This window comes from Siniperca chuatsi, linkage group LG1, assembly GCF_020085105.1.
Source record: "Siniperca chuatsi isolate FFG_IHB_CAS linkage group LG1, ASM2008510v1, whole genome shotgun sequence".
NCBI lineage: Eukaryota > Metazoa > Chordata > Actinopteri > Centrarchiformes > Sinipercidae > Siniperca > Siniperca chuatsi.
The window spans coordinates 28,843,842-28,862,340 of NC_058042.1; the positions used below are offsets into that span (position 1 = coordinate 28,843,842).

The window sequence follows — 18,499 nt, forward strand, 5'->3', positions numbered from 1 at the left end:
ATGAATCATCTGTGTCCTGGAGTTTCTTGGGAGTGTTTAAGCTGAATGGAGCTTAGTCCATGACAGTGAAAAGACGGCGACGCAGCTAACGAGGGTCACAAGGATTGCCATCTTACGGAGCAATTTAATACCAAGAGATAAGTGGTTAACGCTACAGCGCCCGTCAGCAACGCCATAGCTCTCTTCTCCGTAATTGTCAGCGCAGTGAGTCACAATGTCACAACATAGCGACAGTAGGAAAAGGGACGAAGATATCCAGTCCGAGACTATGCGTTCAAGAAGCAGTCGTTCATCTGGTTCATCGGCCAGCTCGAAGATTAGTATGGCTGTTGCCATGGCAAAGGCGAAGGCTGAAGCAGCGCAAGCTAGAGCAGCACACACGCAGAAAGAAATCGAACTTAAAGTAGAGCAAGCCCGCGTTCAAGCTAATCTTGATGCCTTAAACGATGAGAAAGAAAAGGATGCAGCCATAGCAGAGGCAAATGCCCTCATGGCTGGTCTACAAGATATGGGTTTTGAAGTATGCAGTAAGGCTAGCAGCCAGGTTCCTCTATCGGTCAAAGACCAGCGAGTTGCCGCTTATGTGACGGTGCAAGCCAGCCTATGCAGCAGAGATTTATCAGTCAAAAAAGGTTGTGATTATGTTCCGCCAACGCTGCATCCTCCGTATTCCCAACCTAATGATGCTATTTTCTCAACGCCTCACTCACTCAGCGTGCGTCAAAATCAAGCTGCTGCTTCCGCAGATATTATGCCACATGAAGCTCATCAAGCTTCTCAGACCAGTGGAGCGCCGCTACAACAAAGCTACAATCAAGCGCTTAACTCTGTCCCAGTGCTTCAGCGCGGTGGGATCCGTCTGCAACAGAACATCAAAGCGGATCCCTCACCTCCTACACGCACGCATGCCCACGAGATACCTTTTGGAGCTAGCTATGACCATTCTACATCCACTGGAGATCTCATTAAATACCTAGCTCGTAGCAGCCTGGTGACTTCAGGTCTAACCACATATGATGACCAGCCAATGAACTATTGGGCCTGGAAAACATCGTTCCTGAACGCTATCGCCGATCTTGACCTGTCTGCTGCAGGAGAGCTCGACCTCCTCACCAAGTATCTAGGAAGAGAGTCGACAGAACAAGTAAGAAGAATTAAAACAGTTAACATTAAGGATCCAACAACTGGATTGCGCATGGCATGGGAACGCCTCGACGAAATATATGGCTCACCAGAGGCCGTCGAACAGGCTTTGTTCAACAAGCTAGAAAACTTTCCGAGGGTTACAACGAAGGATCCACAAAGACTCAGGGATCTAGCCGACTTGTTGTCGGAGCTACAAGCGGCCAAAGAAGACGGCTACCTTGCAGGCTTGTCGTGTTTGGATACCTCCAGAGGCATTAAGCCTATTATCGAGAAACTTCCATACAACATGCAAGAAAAGTGGCTTTACCTTGGCACACGATACAAACAGGAACATTTCGTTAGCTTTCCACCTTTCTCCGTGTTAGTAAACTTCATCACCACGGAAGCAAGGGCTCGCACTGACCCAAGTTTTAACTTCTTCACCCAAGCTCCAGCAGAGAGAAAGAGTAAGTGGGAGAAACCTACGAAAACATCTGTATACGTTCACAAGACGCAGGTCTCGGAACTGCCAAGGCCGAGTGTAGAGAAAGTACGGAACATATTGATCCTAACAAACACTGCCCTCTGCATAGAAAGCCCCACCCTCTGAGGAAATGCAGAGGCTTTCGTGAGAAGAGCATAAGTGATCGCAAACAGCTTTTGAAAGACCAATACATCTGCTTTCGCTGTTGCTCCTCCACAGACCATCTCGCAAAGAATTGCACCGCTGACATAAAATGTACGGAGTGTGGGAGTGCAGCTCATGTGACAGCACTTCACCCCTACCCACCTACCTGGAGATCTAAGTCGTCCCCTTCCACTTCAGAGGATGGCGGGGAGGAGGACAAAGCAGAAATCCGGGAGGTCAAGTCGACGTGCACTCAAGTATGTGGTGAAGGATTGAGTGCCAGAACATGTGCTAAAATCTGCCTTGTCAGTGTGTTCCCCAATGGCTGCAGGAAGGAGTCCAAGAGAATGTACGCTATACTAGACGAACAGAGCAATCGCTCCCTGGCTCGGTCGGAGTTCTTTGAGATTTTTAAGATCTCTGGAAGTTCCTACTCATATACCCTCAAGACCTGTGCAGGGTGTTCAGAGAGACGGCGGGGAGGAGAGCCAGCAGTTACACTGTGGAGTCGGTGGACAAGAAAATAAGCATTCATCTGCCTACACTCTTGGAGTGCAACCAAATCCCTAACGTTCGCGCTGAGATTCCTACACCGGAAGCAGCCGACCATCACGCCCACCTGAAGCGCATCGCTGACAAGATTCCGCCTTTAGATCCGGATGCCAAAATTCTCCTCTTACTGGGCAGAGACATCTTGCAAGTACATAAGGTCCGAGAACAGATAAGTGGCCCAGGAGATGCACCGTTCGCGCAAAGGCTTGATCTAGGATGGGTCGTCGCTGGCGATGTGTGCCTTGGAGGGCTCACAGAACGCAAGAGGTGGGAAGCTACAAAACAGCCATCTTAGAGAACGGTCGTCGCGAGTTATCTTCAACCGTGCAACAACCAGATCAAAGTGAAAGAGGTATTTGGTCAAGCGTCTAGACCTCAGCATCATCCAGCACCAACCTCCATCCACGGTTCAATGACACTCAGCGGAGACCCCTTAGGGCAAACCGTCTTCGCTTGTTCTCCCGACGACCATAGACTCGCGCTCCATCCATGGAGGATTTAGAGTTTCTGAAGATAATGGAAGGTGAGTGCTATCAAGACAGTTTCAAAAATTGGGTTGCACCTTTACCCTTTCGGTCGCGAGACAGCGTCTTCCTAACAACAGGAAGCAGGTTTTCGACCGTCTTATCTCGCTCCAGCGCTCATTGGAAAAACGACCACAGATGAAAGCCGATTTTCTGGAGTTTATGGAAAAGATGTTCAAGAAGGCACACGCTGAAGTCGCCCCGCCAGTACAGCCTGGACAAGAGTGTTGGTACTTACCTTTGTTTGGTGTGTATCATCCAAGGAAACCAGATAGGATTCGTGTGGTCTTCGACAGCAGTGCATCATATGAAGGAGTGTCGCTCAACAATATCTTGCTCACTGGTCCCGACCTTAATAATAGCTTGCTAGGTGTTCTTATGAGGTTTAGGAAGGAACAGGTGGCGATCACTGCCGACATCGAGCACATGTTCCACTGCTTTCGTCAAGGAGGACCACCGTGATTTTCTTCGCTTCCTGTGGTACAGGAACAACGACCCTACCTCCGACATCGTGGACTACAGAATGCGGGTTCACCTTTTTGGGAATAGTCCTCACCTGCCGTTGCAGTGTATGGTCTGCGACGGGCAGCAAAGGAAGCAGAGGCCGACTATGGTAGTGATGCAAGAAGTTTCATCGACCGCCAGTTCTATGTCGACGACGCTTTGAAGTCCTTCAGCACAGAGGAAGAGGCCATCAGCGTCCTTGGGCGAGCACAGAAGATGCTTGCGGCTTCCAACCTCAGGCTACACAAAATTGCTTCAAATCGTCCAGCAGTCATCGAGCGTTTCCATTTGAAGATCGCAGTAAGGACGTCAACAGCCAAGATCTCTTTGTTGATGATCCGCCAATACAACGTAGCCTTGGATTGTTCTGGAACATGCGCGCAGACACCTTCATGTTTCAAATCGAAGACGACCAGAAGCCATTCACTCGCAGAGGAGTACTTTCGACCGTGAACAGCCTCTACGATCCTCTCGGATTCCTCGCACCCATCACAGTTCATGGAAGACTAATACTCAGACAACTGACTAAGCAAGCAGAGGATTGGGACACACCTCTACCCAAAGACATGGAGACCGAATGGATTAGATGGAAACGGTCACTCCGAGACCTGGAGGACTCCAGATACCACGCCCTTATACGTCATTCTCCACCGCGGGTGCTCTAAGGAGAGAACTCTGTATCTTCGCAGATGCATCGGTCAAGGCAATAGCAGCCGTAGCCTACATCAAGGTGACAAACCACCAAGAACAGATTGACATTGGCTTTGTCTTCGGGAAGGCGAAGTTGGCGCCCCAGCCCGATTTAACTATTCCAAGACTTGAGCTCTGTGCGGCTGTACTCGCCATCGAGATCGCTGAGATGGTAGTTTCAGAGATGGACATAACGTTCAACAACATCACCTACTACACAGATAGCAAGGTTGTATTGGGATACATCCAGAATCAGTCAAGGAGATTCTATGTCTATGTACACAACAGGATCCAAAGAATCTGTCAATCACCTTGTTCCGGCCCATGGAAGTACGTTCCAACGCATCTCAACCCAGCTGACATTGGGTCAAGAACTGTGCCTTCAGACTTGCTTAGCAGCACAACTTGGCTCAAAGGGCCAGCCTTTCTTCGTGATGTGTCTTCACATTCTCCTGAGATTCAAGACGCTTACGACCTTATCAACCCCGACGCCGACTCTGAAGTGCGTCCCCAGGTGGTGGCGAGTTTTACTCACGTTACCAGAGATGTGATACATCCACAACGCTTCGAACGCTTCTCCAAGTTCAGCACTCTCCTCACAGCCATAGCTCACCTCATCCACGTGGCTCGTTCTTTCGCCAATTTTACTCAGGATGAATGTCAAGGGTGGCATGTCTGTCGACCTACAGAGGAAGAGTTGTTGAGAGCCAAAGTGTGTATTGTGAAGAGCGTCCAGAATCAGTGCTATTCAGAGGAACTTAAGTGCATCAACTCAGGATCTAACATTCCACCGAGCAGCAGCCTTTGGAAACTGCACCCCATCATAGACCAAAATCAACTGCTTAGAGTAGGAGGTCGAATTGAGCAGTCGGATCTGAGCATGAACGAAGTTCATCCCATCATCATTCCTGGCCGGCATCATCTAGCTACCCTGCTCGTGTCTCACTATCACGAAGCAGTGAAGCACCAAGGAAGACATCTGACCGAAGGCGCCATTCGAGCGGCAGGATTCTGGCTGGTGGGAGCTAAACGTTGCATCAGCAGTTTGCTTCATAGATGCGTCACTTGTAGAAGACTGAGGGGAAAAATGGAACATCAGCAGATGGCAGCTCTGCCAGCAGAACGGTTACAAGTAGCACCTCCTTTCACCTACGTAGGTGTCGACGTCTTTGGACCCTGGGAAATCGTCTCACGCCGTACAAGAGGAGGAGTCTCCAACTCTAAACGATGGGCTGTGATGTTCTCTTGTATGTGTTCGAGGGCAGTCCACATCGAGGTGATTGAAACCATGAGTACCAGCAGTTTTATCAATGCCTTGAGGAGGTTCTTTGCAATCAGGGGCCCTGCGAAGCAGATCCGTTCCGACTGCGGAACTAACTTCATCGGTGCTTCTCATGTACTGGACATGGATCAGTCGAATCCAGGCCTCAAAAAAGTGGAAGAGTACTTGCACACTCAGAGCTGCACATGGGTATTCAACCCACCCCACGCGTCTCATATGGGCGGCGCGTGGGAACGAATGATTGGCATTGCCCGCAGTATTTTGGACTGCATGTTGCTTGAGCAGAAAAGGTCTCATCTTTCACATGAAGTCCTGACCACCTTCATGGCCGAAGTAGCAGCAATCATGAATGCTAGACCGCTCATCCCGGTGTCATCGGATCCGGAGTCGCTTCTTATCCTCACTCCAGCAATGCTTCTGACCCTCAAGACAGGTTCTGCACCTCCTCCTCCGTCAGCAAGCTTTGAGGAAGCACATCTCATCAGAGAAGAGTGGAAGCGAGTTCAGAGCCTAGCAGACATGTTTTGGAACAGGTGGAAACATGAATACCTCAAAACATTGCAGCTTCGACACAAGTGGCAAGGAAAGAGGCCAAATCTACAAGAACGAGACATGGTTCTTTTGAAAGACAATCAAGCTAAGAGAAATCAATGGCCTAAAGGCATTATCACAAAAACCTTTCCAGGAGAAGATGGATTGGTTCGGAAGGTTCAAGTGGAAATTGTTAAGGATGGAACCAGAAAGACCTTTTCTCGGCCAGTTACAGAAGTGGTTTTGCTTTTTCCCCAAAGACCGATTCTGTTACTTAATGTGGGCTCTTTAAAGACCCCAAGCGGGGAGTGTCATGCCGCTTTAGACAAAAAAGGTTTTTTGTTTATCTCAGCAGTACAGCGCCATCTGTTTATTTCTGTAACTATAGTAATGTAATACGGGCGCACGTCTTGAATCAGGAAGTAGATCGCCGTGCGGTAGTCAGTTACAGCAGTGTGCGAGTTCTACCGGTCATCCGTTCTCAGGCGATCGCTTTCTCCTCTTCTCTTTGCTGAAGCAACGTCTGTGAGTATTTCTCGTCGTGTAATATTAGGATAGCGCCTATTTATATCTTTTGTACGGCTAAGTTAGCTTTCTGTTTATTACTGCTGATTGATTGATTACTAGCTCGATTGCGTTTACTATACAGATCACCGCTGTGTAGATAATCCGTGCTGTTTTTTCTGTTACTTTGTATTTGGATTTAATATTAATACATATTACATTTGTATTGCATTACAGTTTCACAATATGCCCAGTAAACTTTATGGAAATGAATCATCTGTGTCCTGGAGTTTCTTGGGAGTGTTTAAGCTGAATGGAGCTTAGTCCATGACAGTGAAAAGACGGCGACGCAGCTAACGAGGGTCACAAGGATTGCCATCTTACGGAGCAATTTAATACCAAGAGATAAGTGGTTAACGCTACAGCGCCCGTCAGCAACGCCATAGCTCTCTTCTCCCGTAATTGTCAACGCAGTGAGTCACAATGTCACAACATAGCGACAGTAGGAAAAGGGACGAAGATATCCAGTCCGAGACTATGCGTTCAAGAAGCAGTCGTTCATCTGGTTCATCGGCCAGCTCGAAGATTAGTATGGCTGTTGCCATGGCAAAGGCGAAGGCTGAAGCAGCGCAAGCTAGAGCAGCACACACGCAGAAAGAAATCGAACTTAAAGTAGAGCAAGCCCGCGTTCAAGCTAATCTTGATGCCTTAAACGATGAGAAAGAAAAGGATGCAGCCATAGCAGAGGCAAATGCCCTCATGGCTGGTCTACAAGATATGGGTTTTGAAGTATGCAGTAAGGCTAGCAGCCAGGTTCCTCTATCGGTCAAAGACCAGCGAGTTGCCGCTTATGTGACGGTGCAAGCCAGCCTATGCAGCAGAGATTTATCAGTCAAAAAAGGTTGTGATTATGTTCCGCCAACGCTGCATCCTCCGTATTCCCAACCTAATGATGCTATTTTCTCAACGCCTCACTCACTCAGCGTGCGTCAAAATCAAGCTGCTGCTTCCGCAGATATTATGCCACATGAAGCTCATCAAGCTTCTCAGACCAGTGGAGCGCCGCTTACAACAAAGCTACAATCAAGCGCTTAACTCTGTCCCAGTGCTTCAGCGCGGTGGGATCCGTCTGCAACAGAACATCAAAGCGGATCCTCACCTCCTACACGCACGCATGCCCACGAGATACCTTTTGGAGCTAGCTATGACCATTCTACATCCACTGGAGATCTCATTAAATACCTAGCTCGTAGCAGCCTGGTGACTTCAGGTCTAACCACATATGATGACCAGCCAATGAACTATTGGGCCTGGAAAACATCGTTCCTGAACGCTATCGCCGATCTTGACCTGTCTGCTGCAGGAGAGCTCGACCTCCTCACCAAGTATCTAGGAAGAGAGTCGACAGAACAAGTAAGAAGAATTAAAACAGTTAACATTAAGGATCCAACAACTGGATTGCGCATGGCATGGGAACGCCTCGACGAAAATATATGGCTCACCAGAGGCCGTCGAACAGGCTTTGTTCAACAAGCTAGAAAACTTTCCGAGGGTTACAAACGAAGGATCCACAAAGACTCAGGGATCTAGCCGACTTGTTGTCGGAGCTACAAGCGCCAAAGAAGACGGCTACCTTGCAGGCTTGTCGTGTTTGGATACCTCCAGAGGCATTAAGCCTATTATCGAGAAACTTCCATTCAACATGCAAGAAAAGTGGCTTTACCTTGGCACACGATACAAACAGGAACATTTCGTTAGCTTTCCACCTTTCTCCGTGTTAGTAAACTTCATCACCACGGAAGCAAGGGCTCGCACTGACCCAAGTTTTAACTTCTTCACCCAAGCTCCAGCAGAGAGAAAGAGTAAGTGGGAGAAACCTACGAAAACATCTGTATACGTTCACAAGACGCAGGTCTCGGGAACTGCCAAGGCCGAGTGTAGAGAAAGTACGGAACATATTGATCCTAACAAACACTGCCCTCTGCATAGAAAGCCCCACCCTCTGAGGAAATGCAGAGGCTTTCGTGAGAAGAGCATAAGTGATCGCAAACAGCTTTTGAAAGACCAATACATCTGCTTTCGCTGTTGCTCCTCCACAGACCATCTCGCAAAGAATTGCACCGCTGACATAAAATGTACGGAGTGTGGGAGTGCAGCTCATGTGACAGCACTTCACCCCTACCCACCTACCTGGAGATCTAAGTCGTCCCCTTCCACTTCAGAGGATGGCGGGGAGGAGGACAAAGCAGAAATCCGGGAGGTCAAGTCGACGTGCACTCAAGTATGTGGTGAAGGATTGAGTGCCAGAACATGTGCTAAAATCTGCCTTGTCAGTGTGTTCCCCAATGGCTGCAGGAAGGAGTCCAAGAGAATGTACGCTATACTAGACGAACAGAGCAATCGCTCCCTGGCTCGGTCGGAGTTCTTTGAGATTTTTAAGATCTCTGGAAGTTCCTACTCATATACCCTCAAGACCTGTGCAGGGTGTTCAGAGACGGCGGGGAGGAGAGCCAGCAGTTACACTGTGGAGTCGGTGGACAAGAAAATAAGCATTCATCTGCCTACACTCTTGGAGTGCAACCAAATCCCTAACGTTCGCGCTGAGATTCCTACACCGAAGCAGCCGACCATCACGCCCACCTGAAGCGCATCGCTGACAAGATTCCGCCTTTAGATCCGGATGCCAAAATTCTCCTCTTACTGGGCAGAGACATCTTGCAAGTACATAAGGTCCGAGAACAGATAAGTGGCCCAGGAGATGCACCGTTCACGCAAAGGCTTGATCTAGGATGGGTCGTCGTTGGCGATGTGTGCCTTGGAGGGGCTCACAGAACGCAAGAGGTGGGAAGCTACAAAACAGCCATCTTAGAGAACGGTCGTACGAGTTATCTTCAACCGTGCAACAACCAGATCAAAGTGAAAGAGGTATTTGGTCAAGCGTCTAGACCTCAGCATCATCCAGCACCAACCTCCATCCACGGTTCAATGACACTCAGCGGAGACCCTTTAGGGCAAACCGTCTTCGCTTGTTCTCCCGGCGACCATAGACTCGCTCCATCCATGGAGGATTTAGAGTTTCTGAAGATAATGGAAGGTGAGTGCTATCAAGACAGTTTCAAAAATTGGGTTGCACCTTTACCCTTTCGGTCGCCGAGACAGCGTCTTCCTAACAACAGGAAGCAGGTTTTCGACCGTCTTATCTCGCTCCAGCGCTCATTGGAAAAACGACCACAGATGAAAGCCGATTTTCTGGAGTTTATGGAAAAGATGTTCAAGAAGGCACACGCTGAAGTCGCCCCGCCAGTACAGCCTGGACAAGAGTGTTGGTACTTACCTTTGTTTGGTGTGTATCATCCAAGGAAACCAGATAGGATTCGTGTGGTCTTCGACAGCAGTGCATCATATGAAGGAGTGTCGCTCAACAATATCTTGCTCACTGGTCCCGACCTTAATAATAGCTTGCTAGGTGTTCTTATGAGGTTTAGGAAGGAACAGGTGGCGATCACTGCCGACATCGAGCACATGTTCCACTGCTTTCTCGTCAAGGAGGACCACCGTGATTTTCTTCGCTTCCTGTGGTACAGGAACAACGACCCTACCTCCGACATCGTGGACTACAGAATGCGGGTTCACCTTTTTGGGAATAGTCCCTCACCTGCCGTTGCAGTGTATGGTCTGCGACGGGCAGCAAAGGAAGCAGAGGCCGACTATGGTAGTGATGCAAGAAGTTTCATCGACCGCCAGTTCTATGTCGACGACGCTTTGAAGTCCTTCAGCACAGAGGAAGAGGCCATCAGCGTCCTTGGGCGAAAGCACAGAAGATGCTTGCGGCTTCCAACCTCAGGCTACACAAAATTGCTTCAAATCGTCCAGCAGTCATCGGCGTTTCCATTTGAAGATCGCAGTAAGGACGTCAACAGCCAAGATCTCTTTGTTGATGATCCGCCAATACAACGTAGCCTTGGATTGTTCTGGAACATGCGCGCAGACACCTTCATGTTTCAAATCGAAGACGACCAGAAGCCATTCACTCGCAGAGGAGTACTTTCGACCGTGAACAGCCTCTACGATCCTCTCGGATTCCTCGCACCCATCACAGTTCATGGAAGACTAATACTCAGACAACTGACTAAGCAAGCAGAGGATTGGGACACACCTCTACCCAAAGACATGGAGACCGAATGGATTAGATGGAAACGGTCACTCCGAGACCTGGAGGGACTCCAGATACCACGTCCTTATACGTCATTCTCCACCGCGGGTGCTCTAAGGAGAGAACTCTGTATCTTCGCAGATGCATCGGTCAAGGCAATAGCAGCCGTAGCCTACATCAAGGTGACAAACCACCAAGAACAGATTGACATTGGCTTTGTCTTCGGGAAGGCGAAGTTGGCGCCCCAGCCCGATTTAACTATTCCAAGACTTGAGCTCTGTGCGGCTGTACTCGCCATCGAGATCGCTGAGATGGTAGTTTCAGAGATGGACATAACGTTCAACAACATCACCTACTACACAGATAGCAAGGTTGTATTGGGATACATCCAGAATCAGTCAAGGAGATTCTATGTCTATGTACACAACAGGATCCAAAGAATCTGTCAATCACCTTGTTCCGGCCCATGGAAGTACGCTCCAACGCATCTCAACCCAGCTGACATTGGGTCAAGAACTGTGCCTTCAGACTTGCTTAGCAGCACAACTTGGCTCAAAGGGCCAGCCTTTCTTCGTGATGTGTCTTCACATTCTCCTGAGATTCAAGACGCTTACGACCTTATCAACCCCGACGCCGACTCTGAAGTGCGTCCCCAGGTGGTGGCGAGTTTTACTCACGTTACCAGAGATGTGATACATCCACAACGCTTGAACGCTTCTCCAAGTTCAGCACTCTCCTCACAGCCATAGCTCACCTCATCCACGTGGCTCGTTCTTTTCGCCAATTTTACTCAGGATGAATGTCAAGGGTGGCATGTCTGTCGACCTACAGAGGAAGAGTTGTTGAGAGCCAAAGTGTGTATTGTGAAGAGCGTCCAGAATCAGTGCTATTCAGAGGAACTTAAGTGCATCAACTCAGGATCTAACATTCCACCGAGCAGCAGCCTTTGGAAACTGCACCCCATCATAGACCAAAATCAACTGCTTAGAGTAGGAGGTCGAATTGAGCAGTCGGATCTGAGCATGAACGAAGTTCATCCCATCATCATTCCTGGCGGCATCATCTAGCTACCCTGCTCGTGTCTCACTATCACGAAGCAGTGAAGCACCAAGGAAGACATCTGACCGGGCGCCATTCGAGCGGCAGGATTCTGGCTGGTGGGAGCTAAACGTTGCATCAGCAGTTTGCTTCATAGATGCGTCACTTGTAGAAGACTGAGGGGAAAAATGGAACATCAGCAGATGGCAGCTCTGCCAGCAGAACGGTTACAAGTAGCACCTCCTTTCACCTACGTAGGTGTCGACGTCTTTGGACCCTGGGAAATCGTCTCACGCCGTACAAGAGGAGGAGTCTCCAACTCTAAACGATGGGCTGTGATGTTCTCTTGTATGTGTTCGAGGGCAGTCCACATCGAGGTGATTGAAACCATGAGTACCAGCAGTTTTATCAATGCCTTGAGGAGGTTCTTTGCAATCAGGGGCCCTGCGAAGCAGATCCGTTCCGACTGCGGAACTAACTTCATCGGTGCTTCTCATGTACTGGACATGGATCAGTCGAATCCAGGCCTCAAAAAAGTGGAAGAGTACTTGCACACTCAGAGCTGCACATGGGTATTCAACCCACCCCACGCGCGCCTCATATGGGCGGCGCGTGGGAACGAATGATTGGCATTGCCCGCAGTATTTTGGACTGCATGTTGCTTGAGCAGAAAAGGTCTCATCTTTCACATGAAGTCCTGACCACCTTCATGGCCGAAGTAGCAGCAATCATGAATGCTAGACCGCTCATCCCGGTGTCATCGGATCCGGAGTCGCTTCTTATCCTCACTCCAGCAATGCTTCTGACCCTCAAGACAGGTTCTGCACCTCCTCCTCCGTCAGCAAGCTTTGAGGAAGCACATCTCATCAGAGAAGAGTGGAAGCGAGTTCAGAGCCTAGCAGACATGTTTTGGAACAGGTGGAAACATGAATACCTCAAAACATTGCAGCTTCGACACAAGTGGCAAGGAAAGAGGCCAAATCTACAAGAACGAGACATGGTTCTTTTGAAAGACAATCAAGCTAAGAGAAATCAATGGCCTAAAGGCATTATCACAAAAACCTTTCCAGGAGAAGATGGATTGGTTCGGAAGGTTCAAGTGGAAATTGTTAAGGATGGAACCAGAAAGACCTTTTCTCGGCCAGTTACAGAAGTGGTTTTGCTTTTTTCCCCAAAGACCGATTCTGTTACTTAATGTGGGCTCTTTAAAGACCCCAAGCGGGGAGTGTCATGCCGCTTTAGACAAAAAAGGTTTTTTGTTTATCTCAGCAGTACAGCGCCATCTGTTTATTTCTGTAACTATAGTAATGTAATACGGGCGCACGTCTTGAATCAGGAAGTAGATCGCCGTGCGGTAGTCAGTTACAGCAGTGTGCGAGTTCTACCGGTCATCCGTTCTCAGGCGATCGCTTTCTCCTCTTCTCTTTGCTGAAGCAACGTCTGTGAGTATTTCTCGTCGTGTAATATTAGGATAGCGCCTATTTATATCTTTTGTATACGCTAAGTTAGCTTTCTGTTTATTACTGCTGATTGATTGATTACTAGCTCGATTATGTTTACTATACAGATCACCGCTGTGTAGATAATCCGTGCTGTTTTTTCTGTTACTTTGTATTTGGATTTAATATTAATACATATTACATTTGTATTGCATTACAGTTTCACAATATGCCCAGTAAACTTTATGGAAATGAATCATCTGTGTCCTGGAGTTTCTTGGGAGTGTTTAAGCTGAATGGAGCTTAGTCCATGACAGAAACAATAATCCCTGTGAGGAAATTTGGTTGTTACATTGGACATATTCAGACAGGAATAGAGGTCTACAATGATAGTTTTAAGACAAAAGGATACTGTGAGGAATTGAGGTTGTAGCTCCTAAACTTCTGGATCTGTGGACTCTGTGGACACCTTTAAAAAAGCAGCTCAAGACTCATTTGTTTACACTTGCTTTTGTTTAGTTTTTTCTTGTGGTTTCAGCTTGATGTCTGCATTTCATGTCGCTCTGTCTCTTATTTGTCTTTTATCGTGAAGCACTCTGTGATGTTGGCTCTTGAAAGGTGCTACACAAATAAACTTACTTACCTACTTAAACATGGGCAACCTTAATGCCCATCACAACCTCGAATCTACAATTAAACTAGGAGGGTGTGCAAATGATAACATGGCATTTAAATAAATAAAAAAAGAAATAATAAGAACACAAATAAACAAAATCTAAAAACTAAAGCAGAACATATTATGGACAATATAGAATACACTAAAAGGTTTTACATATTGTAATATATGCAGAATATTAAACATGTATTTTTTCAAGCTAACTCTGGTACAATACATCAAATGGTAACATTTATGTTTAACATTAAATATGGTCCATTACAAATACAATAAATAAACAAAAACAGTTTTTTTCGGAGCTTTCAAGCCCTTCTCACAGTCTTCCCCAGCAGATGGAGTTGCTCAGTTGTCATGACAACCATGATGACTGAGCAAATTCTATCTGCTGATTAAGACCGAGACATGCGGTTGATAGCACCTGAAAAAGCTAATAAGTGGACCATTTTTTTAATACTGCTATTTAAGGTTTCAATATTCAAAATGTGAAATCATTTTAAATGACTTTAAATTAGATATATATAAACAAGGAAATAAACTAAGTAATAGTTGCGGCATATAAATGTAGTGCAAATATTTGCTTGTATTCACTTAAATAACACCACAGAGGGTAAAACATACATTGTGTCTGCGTGTGCAGGGATTTATATTACATGTATTATTACTTTATTATTAATATGAACCTAGACAATGTATGAATGTAGGTTTGGATGTATATTATCAGCTGTTTACATTAACAAAAGGTACCATGTTGTACAGATAATGAGGAAGACATGCAACGGGAATAGATTCTTTGAATTACAAATAAAGCATTTTAGCTCAAAACAGCAGGCCAGTGTTGGGAACGGGACATGTCTTAGAGCTGTCTTGTATAAGTCACAGGTCTGAAACAAACAATGAACAAGGAGAGCTGTCAATGTGTCTTTCAGTCATACACTGAACCCTGCCATAGAAAATGGTGTAAATGGAAGGTCAAAGGTTCAATCCCCACACTAGTCTTTCAACAGCAGTGTGTCTAAGTGTCCTTGAGCAAAACACTGAACTTGCTCAATCATATGAAGTTTATCCATCAGAACTGACCACTACTGTTTGTTCTGTTTAAACCACCTCAGTCAGCAGAGTCCTTATCTTCCAACATAACCTGGAACGCTTACTAAATACGGGGTGTCCTTTCCTCCTCTAAATTACATCTTTTCCCCTCATCTTCTTCTTGCATCCAGTCCTGTTGTGTTCACTAAACACGCATCCTTCTTCTCTTCTCTCTCATTGTACATGATCATTCTTGAGTCAGTAATATATCAGAGTGGTGTGACTTTTCACTTTTCATTTCTTCACTATTGGCTGTTGTTGATCTAGAGGCTCAAGCTGACTAAACAATATAAAAGTAACTGATTTGCATGCATTAATGACATTTTGTGACCACTATGGTCTAAACAGAAATACCCCAGGAACTATTGGATGGTTTGTCATGAAATCTTTTACAAACATTAATGTCCCCCAGAGGAAAAAACACTCTTTGGTGATCCCCTGACTTTTCCTCTAGCGCCACAATGAGGTTGACAGTTTTGGTTTTGAGTCAAATGTGTCAACAGCTTTTGATTAGATTGCCATTAAATTTGTTACATTCATTGTCAGTCTTCATTCATTCAAGAGATTAGTATAGGCTTCTGAGACGGTGTAGTCCCTCATTCGTCCAGGAGTGTTCTATCGTAGAAAAGGTTTCAGTCGTAGTCATCTGGACACTGTTTTCAGAATCAAGACGTTTCGGCTCCCATCCGGAAGTCATTCTCAATTGATAGGCTTCTGAGCCATTTACTTTGGTATTACCTGAATAATAAATCCATTTTCTTCTTCTTAGTAGTTGTAGCGATAGTAGTAAAGTATCCCTCTTCACTGTGACAGTCCTATCTTTTCAGATGCAAGACTTTATCTGATGGATGGGGGACGGCCAGGTAACGGGGACTTCATCTGAATGCTACAAGCATGGCCACGTTCACACATGACTGAATTTCTTAATTAGTGTCTCATTCAGATGCCTGCTCCTCTTTTCTCCACAGGATCAAATCACTGTGTTATTACGAGCCAAACCTCGGGAAATGAGGAGGGCTGGGACGTGTGGTTGGTCTCCGAGCTCTCCAAAAGTTAGCAGCACATGATTGTTGTGGAAGTTTCTAAGCTAATTGATGTTACTCTACAAAAATCTGTGAATAATTATAGGGCCAAACTATAAGCACAGTGTCTCTAGAACTCTCCTATATTGACTATATAAATGAATGGAACAGCATTATATAATGATGGCATGTTTCGAAATAGAGAGGTAATATGAGTGTGTATAAGTGTTGTTGTGCTTTGAGGGGTAGTTCATGTCTCTGCAGAGCTTTAAAATATGAAGCCTTCACCAGAACTGGCTGGCTGACGGGTGTGACAGGATAAACCTGAACCGGGATACATATTAATTTTCTCGGCATATGTGCTGAAATTCTGAGTAAAAAAAAAAAGAAAAAATAGAAGGTCTTTTCTTGTGTCCTCATTAATTTCTCATGGTAACTGAATAAATCAAGAGCATGTATCTGTTCATATATACAGAGAGCACTCTGTCTCCCCCATTTCACAGATGACAACTTCCACTTTAAAAACCATACTTGCTTAAAATGGGTATGTAAAAAGAAATATGGTGAGTCCACAGGTAATGTGTGCATTGCCATCAATGAAATATTGAAAACCTTTTTGGGTATAAAATCGGCTGCTTCACCTGTGGGCTTTTATGGCCACAGTGATCCTGGTTGGCTGTCAGAGCATAGCAGCTAATGGAGATCACTCACGCAACAGTACACTCTCTCTCTCTCTCTCTCTCTCTCTCTCTCTTTATATGCACACTTTCTTTCTTTCTGATGCTCTGTTTCAATTTTGTTTCCTGCAACAGGCCTTAGTTTTCTGTAAGTATCAGGTTTGTCACAAGTATAGTTTTAATCCTTAGAGCAATGTAAAACCAAAGCTTTATATCGGTTAGCATCACTGTACCTGAAATAACATTCTATGTCGACTGTCCTCGATTGCATAAACGTTTAAATTGTCATTACCTCTGCAGCACTGTCACATTCTGTGCTGTACATTCCTGTCTGCACTGATTGAATGTATATACAGTATATTCATATTTATGTACATACAGTATATTGTGTAACTTGTACTTCCTTTTCCCATTTTGCTCCGTATCTGTGGCATCTTTGTTTTGGTTTCCTTTTTTATTCGTATGAGAGATGTTTTTTGTAAGATCATTACTATCATTATTATTGTCTGACCAAATCAAATCAATTTTTTTTCCTTTGAAATGTATTAGTCTCTCGAGCAAGAGTCTCCCAAGTTGATGGCCTCCTTCTACCTGACCAGTTCAGCGGCTGAATCCTTTGGACATGTTCTGCAAAAGTGAGTCCTTTGGAGGACAGGCTGACAAGGTCAGGCAAAACCAGAACCTCCTCCCAGAATGCAACAGTTGAGCCCGGCAGACATCTCAACTAATGGTGTGTCTAGGCAGTCCTCGTCAGCTTGTAAATACAAACATTGGTTGTCATCAAGCAGATGGCAAAGCAGTAGATATCTGGGACAAGTTCCATGATACCCAAGTTTACAGTTTGATATAATAATATATATATATATATATATATATATATTCAGACTTGTAGCCCTGAGTGAAAAAACTCAGCCCTCTCATTCATTTGAATGGAGCCAGTCCAGCGACACGGTGGGGGGGTGCCAACTCAGAGGCATCTGACAAAATGCTGCGGTGGCCAATTATATGCATGCAAGTGCACACTCCTTGTAGATTACTTTGTAGCGTGAATGCCGTGTTTATACTGTTTACCTCGCAACCGTTGCAACGAGAGATAATGTAGTTGCAGCCATGATAACTTCCCAAAGTTGTAAAATCCTGTCTCAGACTATTATAAATCTGACATCGATGAGTTCTTTGCTGGTGCTGAGGAGGAATTTCTCTGAGCCTTTAAAATGGGGCGGCCCAACTACTGTAAACGATTGCACGCTGTGAATGTTACAGCAGGAGGGGAGACAAAGTACATCCTTGTCAAAGACGTATGCCCACCTTGAACATGCTGGAGTGCAGACACAGCTGTCACTCTAAGTGTACAGGGACTAAATGGATTATAGCAGCGACCCTGGCAGCCCATACAGCCTCTACACCTCCTACTGGAGACCTGCAGGAACAGCTTGAAATCTGCAGAACACATGTAGACAGGAGTGGCAAAGTCCTGTGACCTTGATTATGTAAGAGCAAGTAAAAAGCTGGTCCACTGTTTGGCACACAGGGCAGTCAGTGCTCCTCCTGAATAAAACCCTTCCAGCACCTACACATACTGTGGCTATGAGGAAGACTGAGACTTGTGTTTCCTTCACAGTTAAAGCACATCCTGTGCTGAAATGTTTTTTAAAAAAGGAAACCAGCGGTCATCCAGTCAAAAGGTATGTATGTGACACATCAAGGCTGTGTGTCAAAAAGCAAGTTCATCACAGGCAGACTGTCTTTGTCCTGCTATATTAAGCCTGACATTTGTAGTACCAGGTAACAGTCATGTAGTGGCTAAGGATTTAAAATAAGTACTCATCAAAGTGGGCACATTGGTTGAAACAGGAAGAAAAAATAATATGATTCAGCAAGAAAGTGAAATATAATACAGTATAACAATGGAAAGCATGTAGTAAAATGATAATAATCCTGATTGCAAAAGTAGGCTTTGGAAATAAATAATTATGAATAATTCAATATTCTTTTAATTTAAAATATTTATCGTTAAAAATGATCAAAGTAGCACTGTTTCCCTCATGACCAAAATGATAGGAAAGGA

The 18,499-nt window shown here is 45.7% G+C and overlaps 1 protein-coding gene across 1 annotated transcript; it reads left to right on the forward strand.

Annotated features, from left to right (window-relative positions):
- Positions 1-2,384: 2,384 nt before the first annotated feature.
- On the forward strand, positions 2,385-7,823 carry LOC122879458. The gene has a single exon (XM_044203575.1). The coding sequence runs from the start codon at positions 3,920-3,922 to the stop codon at positions 6,230-6,232; it is 2,313 nt and encodes a 770-aa protein (XP_044059510.1). The 5' UTR covers positions 2,385-3,919; the 3' UTR covers positions 6,233-7,823.
- The last annotated feature ends 10,676 nt before the right edge of the window (positions 7,824-18,499 follow it).